At 39.1% G+C, this 10160-nt stretch overlaps 1 protein-coding gene across 1 annotated transcript; it reads left to right on the top strand.

The window, feature by feature from the left end:
* The first annotated feature begins 8653 nt into the window (after window positions 1–8653).
* On the top strand, window positions 8654–9894 carry LOC113693532 (uncharacterized). The gene is made up of 2 exons (XM_027212072.2): window positions 8654–8839; window positions 9067–9894. The coding sequence occupies exons 1-2, from the start codon at window positions 8654–8656 to the stop codon at window positions 9892–9894; spliced, it is 1014 nt and encodes a 337-aa protein (XP_027067873.2).
* The last annotated feature ends 266 nt before the right edge of the window (window positions 9895–10160 follow it).

Raw genomic sequence — 10160 nt, 5'->3', positions numbered from 1 at the left:
CAAAACATGACGAAATGAAAGCAAATAACAAACTTTTATTATAGCTAAGCATTGGAATCTAATATAAGAATTAGGAATAATTGCAGAAATCTCCCCTGAGGTTTTTACTACTAGCATTGACCTCCCCTATAAATTTTGAAATAGCATTGACCTCCTCTAAAAAAAAGTTGGAGCCAATTGAAAAGGTAAAATTGTGTGAATTTACTAGAGTACCCCAATTATTTTCACTTTACCAGATAAAAGGTTTAATTACTTTCATCAAAACCAACAAAATCCTTTGTTAAACTAATTAAACTAAATAAACTATTTCTGCATAGTTAAACTAATTCACCTGGCCAACTAATTAACTACTTAACTAAAGTTGTTGTCTGTTCGAAACTGAACAAACTATTTGCATGTTAAACTAATTAAACTAATTAACTAACTAACTAAAGCTGGAATTTGTCCGTCCAGCTCTGATGCAGAGTTTAAGAGAGTGTGAGGAAGATGGCAGCAATTGCTAAGAAAGATGGCGCCATGAATTGGCACCAATTTGTGACAAGTTGCTCTTGAGGTGACAAGCTGCCTACTTGCAGCATAAGAGAGTGTGACTTACTGATAAAATTGTGACCATTGAGAGAAGGAAACATAAGAGAAGAAGCTTACTGCTTTTGCTTAGTTCATGGGAAGAGTAGTATCCGTGAGAGATAAACAGCAAATGATAGGTGAGCTAGGATCCAATTCTGAGCATCTACTGCAGTTAATTCGTAAGAACTGAAGTTAAGTAGGTAAATGATTCCTGATGTTGTCACTTGAATGCACAAAATTTGCACGTTAGTTGTTGTATTATACTAAGGCTGTGGCTAACTGTAGTGAATGCATGTTTGCTCTTGCATCATGAGTTGAATGTGTTAGTAATGATCAGAAACAAATGTGATGTTATTGTCAGTAATAATCAATGGAAAATGTGATGATATTGTAGTTGTTTTCAGACTTGCGTTGTACTATGCCTGCACTTTAAGACTTATTACCCCTATGATTTTGGTTGTTTAAGACATGTTTATCAACTGTTTGATGTATCATGATCTATTTTTTGATCTTCACAGCTCTTGTATAAATATGGTGTATTGAACAAACTTGTCTGAGTTCATGACTAGTCATCAGTGTAAATATAAGTGTCCAAACTAGATACAATTGTCTGCTGTTCTGATTTCCTCTTTGCTCAGTAACTATCACTTGTGAAACTTAGGATGGCTCTTCTTCTTGCTTATGACATAGTTGTCCACTATGAGGGGAAACAAGTGAGAATTCCAAATGTCGATCCAATTAGTTACTGTTATATTAATTTGCTGTTTGATGTTGCTGAGAAGGTATTCAGTGAAGTCCCTGGGCATTTGAATAAGTTAATACACTTGAGGTGCCTAATTCCTAAGATAGGTCACATGTTTGATATTGTAGATGATGATAGTGTTAGTGAAATGTTCTCAATGCATAAGTCTGATATGGTGATTAATGTTTTACTGCTGGATATGGATGTTATTCCGAGTGATAAAACCAATCAGATGAATGATGCAAATGGTCATAACACTGATTTGAACTTAGAAGAAAAAGGAAATGACAATGTATCTGAACTGGTTGCAATTGATGATTCTGAGGGTGAATATAGTGATTCCAGCTTTGATTCAAGCTGGCTGCACAGCATGGATAGTGACCTTGAGAAGGATATAGATGTTGATAGTGCCTCTGTGGTAGGTAGTGATCAAAGTGACATGTCCTTTTGATGACAATGAGGAGGGTGATATAGTTCCAGATTCTAAAATGAAGAAGAAACTGACCCTATTCAGCAAGCTTTGGAATAAAAAATATGGACGTATAACCCAAAAACAGACATAGAGTTTAAGAAAGGACTGCTGTTCACTAATGTCGATGCATTTAGAGCAGCTTTAAAGGACTATGTAATTCAGAAAGGATTTCCAATTATGAGAGTGAAGAATGAGAAGAGCAGAGTAACTGCAATTTGTGGAGTTGAAGGATGCAAATGGAGAATCCATACATCTCCAGTTACAGATTCCATGACCTTTATGATTAAAACTTATTAAGGTGAACACACGTGTGATGGATAGGAAGAACACAGAAGCTACAGCTGACTGGATTGCCAAGAAACTAGTACCAGTCATGAGAATTCATTCTAACATGTCCATCAAAGGGGTAGAAGCAGAGATGATTAAATATGGTATGCATCCAAGCAAATGGTAGATTTCCAGAGCACTAACTAAAGCAAGAAATGAGATTGAAGGAAATCACAGTGAATCATACACCAAATTGCCAAAGTATGCAGAACTTCTCAGGAAATACAATCCACATAGTATTTGCAAAATACATTATGATAGGCCTACTCTTCTTATTGAGCCTAGATTTCTAAGAATCTTTATTAGTTTCAAAGCTCAAAGAAGTGGATTTGTTGAAGGCTGAAGACCTTTTGTTGGTTTTGATGGTTGTTTTTTAAAAGGTCTTTTTGGTGGTGTGCTTCTCACAGCAGTCACCTTACATGCTAACAATAGCATTTTTCCTATTGCATTTGCTATAGCTGAAGCTGAAAATAAAGAAACATGGAGTATTTGGAGCCATTACAGCTTCAGCTATAGCAAATGCAAAAAGGTTTGAAATTACAGCTGAAGCTGAAATTACAGCTTTGATGTTCTGAAATATAGCTGTAATTTTTGGGCCATTTGGAGATAATGGTCCTCTAACCTTCATGAGTGACAGGCAAAAGGTATGCAATTTCAGTATTTCTGGAATAATCAATGTACACTTGTGTAACTATTAGTCATCAGTGTAACTTATTTGCATGTTTTGGTGCTGTTTTCAGGGCTTGAATGTAGCTTATGAAGAGGTAGTGCCTGTTGCTAGTGGAAGGCATTGCTGTAGGCATATCTGCAGCAATTTTAAAGCTCAATTTCCTGGTATTCAGCTTAGTAACCTGTTCTGAAGAGCAGCAAAAAGCTTTGATGTTGCAGGACATAATGAAGCCATGGCCAGCATAAAGGAGCTAAACATAGAAGCTTGGAAATATTTGTACAAAATTCCCAAACCAACTTGGTATAGATATACCTTTAATACTGGACTCAAATGTGATCATGTCACAAATAACTGCACAGAGTCCTTTAATGCATGCATAGGTGAGCTAAGAGGGAAACCTATCTTGACACTAGTTGATGGGCTGAGGAAGAAACTCATGAAGAAAATGCATAAGAGATATCAGAAAGGGTGCACGCTTACCACTGCTGTCACACCAAAGATGGTTGGTAAACAACAAAGAATAGGACAAGCATCAAGACAATGTGAACTAACTATGGCTTCTGATGACGTTTTTGAAGTGGGGGATATGTACAGTTCTTACATAGTCAATTTAGCAGCTAAAAGTTGTGATTGTGGAGCATTTCAAATTTTAGGACTTCCTTGTAAACATGCTGCATTGGGGATTATCTACAAGAGACAAAAGCTGGAATCCTTCTGTGAGCATGGTTCTCAAGAGATATGTACTCAAAGACATATGCAAGTATGATTCATCCAATTCCTGATGAGAAAATGTGGCCACCTATGCCACTTGTTACCCTGGCAATAGTCCTGCCTCCTCCATTGAAAAGAGCTCCAGGTAGACCAAAGGTGAAAAGAAGAAGAGAACATGATAAAGGATAGTCTGCATCACAATCAAAAAGATGGAGCAGGTTGAAGTATGGAAACTGTGGCTCTTTTCGTCACAACAAGAGGTCATGCCAAAGAGCACCTGTCCAAAAAAGGAATGGCAACATTTCACCTGGCCAAAAGGTGATATAAAGCTCAATTTGTTTTTGAATCTGATTATTTTATACTCAATTCATGTACTTAATATTAGCTTATTGCTTAACAGCAGAGCTATAGAAGAGGCAAACCAGGAAGAGGGCCTACAAACATAGGCCTGTCAGGAGCAACTCTTTGGGTATAATTTTTTTTATTTAAGCTTCTGATTGTAGCATTTACAGCCAAAGCCTGTTCGATGCTAAAACTACTTGTCCATGTACATTGCTAGGATCATGTCTCTGGCAATGTTCCAGTTGTACAGTCAAGCCAAGGAAGCAATCCTTCTCTTTCAAGTCAACCTGCAACTATGAATGTACACCAGCAGAAAAAGAGCACAGCAACCACTTCAAAGAAAAAGGTTCATTCGAATGACTGCATTTTATACATGCTTCAATAAAATGCTCTCCTATGTAATGTTCAATCTATTCCAATTGTGCAGAGAGGAAGGCCATTGTCATCTACTGGAGCATTTGCTAGATGGAGCAACAAGAGAAACAACTCAAATACTACTCAGATCACTCAAATTGTGGAACAAGCCGCAGTTCAGCAAATTGTTGCATCTCAAGTTGCTTCAGCTGCATCTCAATCAATCAATGCAGCTACAACACTGCACTCAACAAATGTCAGCAACAGCAGCAGTTTCAGTATGCAATTCTGATGCATACTCTGTAGTTTTGGGAGGTGAATGCTTACTGCACTCAGATCACTCAGTAGTATATTATTAATTAGGTACAAGAGACGAATATTATGTACATGACTTCAACAGATTTATATGTTTCAGCTGATAGGTCTTTGCAATCCTCACCATCTATTCTAAGTCCTTTAATGCAGCAGATGGTGTTTTGAACTGAAGTGGATTGCTCAGTCATGCTTTTGTATCTTCTGATTGTTCTGGTTAGCTTTTGTAGTAATTCAATCACAATTCTGATCAGACTTGTTGTATTAATGGATTTATCTTGTAATGCAAGTACTATTCGTATCTGCTTTATTTTGTATTCTTGGATGAAGTGGATTTTGTACTCATGACCGTAGATGTAAACTGAACTGGTTGCATTTATAATGTAAACTACACCTGTTGCTGCATACATGATGAATAACTTGTTCCTCTCCAACGTCTTACAACACCAATTCGAACTACAGCAACAACTTATATTCACTAATGTACATTTCTAGATGCACATCACCCTATTGACTTCACAATATGGATGAAAACATAAACAACAACAAATATGAGATTGATGATGAAAAGTATGCTGACTGCTACATTTATAGCCGTTGCACTTGTCACTACAATTGGCATTTCCCTTTGTATTTTCATAGACCTTTGTAGCTGTTGTTGAGATTGCAGCACTGAATTGGTGTCATAATTTCTACTGTTGATCTTTTCAACTTCAGGACCCTCATACCACTGGAAGTACTTGCATTTTGCGCAAAAAAAAATATAACTTGTTGGGATTGTTTTCAGTCTCAGAGATCTTCAATGTGGCCTTTCGATTGCACCAGCAATATTTGGTTTGTATTGTGAAGGATGTTGGGGAGTTTCCATGATGCTCTTCGGCTGGATGAAGCCATTCTCTTTGCTGCAATATTTTACCTCAAGCTGCCAAGCTGAAAATGAACCAAGCTGTGTTTTGAGTTGGCAACTTGCTACTCATTATTTTCCCTAGTAATCCTGGTATTCATGCATGACTTTCCTCTCATTTATAAGGCAGTGCAAGGAACTGCACATTTAGCCGTTAAGTAACCGTCGATTTCTCAACAAATGGTTACTGTTGTAGGTCTGCATCTGGAAGCATGATGTTGCATTTATACCCCCTGAACTTGCTTGATCCTTAATGCCTATGCCTATGCCTCTCCCTAGTTAATACTACTTGTCAAGCAAGATCAGGGCAAATTTGGAAGAAATTTCTTATCTCACTTCTATAAATAATTTTTTAATGGGACATCAACCTGCCTGGACTGATTCTGCAACAAATTGTTCCTATTCAGGGGTGTTGTATGCCATTTCTAAACCTAGAGGGGAGGTCAGTGCAAGTGTCAATAGTTTCAGGGGAGGTTTCTACAATTTGTCCTAAGAATTAAAGAGTTGGAAAAGATGAAACCCCCTATTGATAGCATCATAGTACATGGGCACGCCAACAATGGCTCGAGTGATCGAGGAGCCGAGGATCACGTGCAAGCTCCAAACCGGCCCATCACTAGGGCTCGTGCAAAGAGACTTTGTGAGCATCTCAATGTACTTGTACAGGCCATACACAAGTCCTTTGAGGGATTTATACACTCCAGTGAAGGTGATCGAGGTCCGGTATTGAGCATTGAATCTATACCAGAGGTTTAGGGTTTTACCAAACCTCGTTTCCCATTTCAATAGTTTCATTTATTTACGTGTTAGTTTGATTAGATTGAATAATTGGCTAAATGCATGTTGCACATAGAATCGCCAAGAGTAGGATTGCTATTTTGTTCATCACTATATGTTAAGATAGGGCTGCCTAAGAAGGAAAGCCCGCATGAAACCCTATCCGTCGAGGGTTGAGGCCGTCGTTTCCTTTTCCGTTTCCTTCACTAGTTAAGGCCTATACCAGCCGCACCTTTAGCTTTACTTTCCTTATCAGATTAGGTATTACTTGTACCCTATATAAGGGGCCATAATACATCAATAAAAAGGGAGACACTTTTATCATAAATTAAGTGAGATAATTTTCTCTATAGCTTTCGAGCATCCCTTGAACAACTTAGAATTATACTCTAGTGTTCTTGTTGGCTTATCAATTCAAGAATCACATTTGAGTTGTGGTGCCTTCTACACTTGCCTGAGGTTCGCTAATTCGTTTGATTACGGGTTGAGATAATATCAATAAGTTCGTAGTCACAGGGATTAGAGGCGTAGGGTATCCGCTGCTACCTTCCTTGGTCGTCAATCACAAATCTAACAAACGATCTTGGGTCGCGAATCTTCGTCACCAACAAGATTCGTATCAGCTGGCATTAGAGCTAGTTGTTGGTAACATCGTTTCTTCCTCGTTTCGTGTCTGAATTTGTGTTTGTTTCGTTAGTTCAAAATCTGGTCGCACATTGCAATCTGTCCGCGAGACTCCATTGATTTCAAATTCTGGTCATCTTTGTTGAATCTGTATTGCTGTCATTTGAACTTACGGAATTTTTGGGAGTTCATTGTGTCGTGTTTGGTTAAGTTGTGTGTTGATTTCATTGTTTGTTAACAAAAAAAAAAAAAAAATTTCTGCTCGCTATCTTCCCCCAAGTCGCGAAGTGCAGCTTTTGAAGTTTCCAAATTCTGTTTGTGTTTCTTGTTGAGTTATGGGTGTTGCTAAATCTGTTCTTGACCTGTCCCTTAGTTGTTCATTATCTAGGAAAGTAGTGGTACTTTGTTCTAGAATTTCGTAGGCAAACTTCACGATTTCTTGGAGTCCTTGAAGAGATTCTTGACGCTTTGAAATCTAGAAATTTGTGGCGATCTTCCTGGAGTTATTTGCTGGAAATTTTGTGTTAGGTTTACAACACCTGATCGTTAAAGGTTGGCCTATACCTGAAGCTGAACCTTGAACCGTTTGGGAACCAAAACCTAGCCTACACGATTGCAAAAACCACCAACAACAGACCGCAACCAAACTCAGCCAAACCTGGGAAATTTTGGGTAACCATGCCTGTGTTCATCCGAAGTTGCTGCTGTACAAAAAAAAATGAAACAAACACAGCAAGCAAATTTCGAAACAAAAGAGTCTTGAATACTGTTATTGAATTAGGGAACTCAAACAAGAAACTAGAGTTCGGTTGGGAATCAATTGCCGATTACATTGAGCTTAGTCTACATTCAAAATTCTGATCTACAACTTCTTGGATTTTTTGAGATTCTTTAACATTGAAAACTTGTAGCTTGCGTTTCTTGAATAGTTTCTTATACTCTCGAGCATCTGTGAAGGGTCTTCAAGGAGTTCTTGAACTTTTCTTGGGAGGTTCTTGGTTAACCCGAAGGGGGGAGCCCGTGGGGGGGACTTGAGTGACATCGTGATTTTGCGACTCCATCCGGCTTGTTGTTCTTGATTCTTGTGAGTTGAGCAGCCAGCGAGAGCCGATTTAATTCATCCTACACCCCAGCCTTTGTGCACTTCTAGAACACCTGGGAAGAGGGAACCATTCAGCTGAGCAACTAGAAAAGAAAAAGGAAACAGCCGCTGCCAGACTTCCAAACCCAACTGGTTTCTAAAACCAAAAAGGTTTCCAAAACAACACTAAGTGGCCTTCCAAGTCACTTTGTTCCCTATTTTGTAGCCGACCCTTGCCCAGAATTGCTCCTAGGTTGTATCCGCACCTCTGCAAAAAGGAAAACCAGCACCTTGAGTCGGCTAGAACAAGAGTAACCTGACCAAAAAATCCAGCAAAGCAAAAGGACCATTTTCCTTGTCGATCAGGACCTTCGAGCGTCAATCTTAATTTTTTGTAGCTTTTGAGTCCATTCTTTTTCCAATTTTTATTCCTAAATACATTCTACCACTCCACTCTGAGTGTCCTAATTTTGTTTTCCAAGAAAATCTCTACTCTTACAAATCTCCAATTCTTACGTGAACTTAATTTTTAAGCTTAATTTGAGCACACTTGAGGAAATTCTAATTTCTTCAAGGTCTTGCAAGGGGTTGTGAGAAAATTTTGGAGAGCTCAATTGAGTGATCTGAGTGACCATATCCAAGTCAGAGAGTATCCACCTTAGGGGGAGAGTACAAAAATCTTTCTTTTTCTTTCTTTTTCCTTTGCTACTAACCCTCGCAGGTACATTCGAGACTACATGTCTAGTGGAAATGAATGAGCATCCCGCCCTATGGACTTTGAAAAGATGATGGAGCAAATGGAAAGGCATTTCCAACGCATGTTAGAACCAATTCAAGATGAGTTGCTGCAAATCCGAGCATCTGGAACACCAAAAACTTCTAAGTCCAGGCGAAGACGAAGGGATGTGGAGGAGTCTGATGGTTCCAATAATGATGATGATGACGAGGAACCTCGCGTTCGACCAAAGCAAAGGAACCAAATGTAGCTAGTGGGAGCTACACAAATGTAGCTAGTTCACTCATGGTGGACAACTTGAAGCTGCCTACAAGGGATCACTCGCGACCCTACAAACTCCAGTGGCTCAACAATTCTGGGGAGGTTCGAGTAACCAAACAGGTTCTTATATCCTTCCAAATTCATAAACATTTTGATGATGTATTATGTGATATAGTTCCTATGCAGGCTAGTCATATTATACTAGGTAGGCCGTGGCAGTTTGACAGGCAGGTAACTTTTTATGGTGTGATTAACAAGTATAGTTTCTCGTACAATAGTAAGAAAGTCACCCTAACTCCCCTTTCCCCAAAACAAGTACATGAAGATCAATTGAAATTGCAACTGGAGTATAAGAAGTATTGTGCAAAAAAGAAAGAAAATGTGAGCGCCGGGGCAAAAGAGGAGAGAAAAAAGGCTATAGATAGCTCGACAAGTGAGGTAAAATCCGAGAGAAAACAAATGCTCCTGATAAAAGCCAAGAGAGTGAGGAAGTTAATGAGAGATGAGCAGCCGCTTCTTATGCTTGTTAGCAAAGAAGTAACTCTAAATGTGCATGAACTTGATACTAACATACCTCTTGAGGTTGTGTCTCTTTTACAGGAGTATGCTGACATCTTTCCCGAGAACGTGCCAAGTGGATTGCCACCACTTAGGGGCATTGAGCATCAGATTGATTTCATCCCTGGAGTTTCATTTCCAAATCGACCAACTTACAAGAGCAACCCGGAGGAGACTAAGGCGTTGCAAAGGCAAGTGGATGAGTTGCTTGGCAAAAGATGGGCACGTGAGAATTTGAACCCGTGTGCTGTCCCAGTCATTTTAATGTCCAAGAAAGATGGTACGTGGAGGATGTGTACCGACTGTAGAGCTGTAAATGCCATCACGGTAAAGTATCGCCACCCTATACCTCGCTTAGATGATATGCTTGATGAGTTACATGGGGCTGTGTTTTTTACCAAAATTGATCTCAAAAGTGGGTACCATCAAATTAGAATTAAAGAGGGGGATGAATGAAAAACTGCCTTCAAAACTAAGTATGAATTGTGTGACAGCCCCACCTTACCCTAAAGCGAACCAAAGGGATCAGCGGACCGCCTGTTCAGCTCTCGCTGGGACTACGGATCCGGAACAAACATAAACCCTACCAAACACTCAAAAGAATTTAGAGAAGATAAACATTCAGAACCCAATTGAGCCGAACTAAAAGATACAATCAATCTTTGGTACAACATTCCCACAAGAAATCAAAACGAAATGGAAGTGCCGCTGCCACGTTACAA

The sequence above is a fragment of the Coffea arabica genome, chromosome 6c, assembly GCF_036785885.1.
Source record: "Coffea arabica cultivar ET-39 chromosome 6c, Coffea Arabica ET-39 HiFi, whole genome shotgun sequence".
Taxonomy (NCBI): Eukaryota; Viridiplantae; Streptophyta; class Magnoliopsida; order Gentianales; family Rubiaceae; genus Coffea; species Coffea arabica.
The sequence above is the reverse complement of the archived record's forward strand: the minus strand, read 5'-3'. Positions and strand labels throughout refer to the sequence as shown.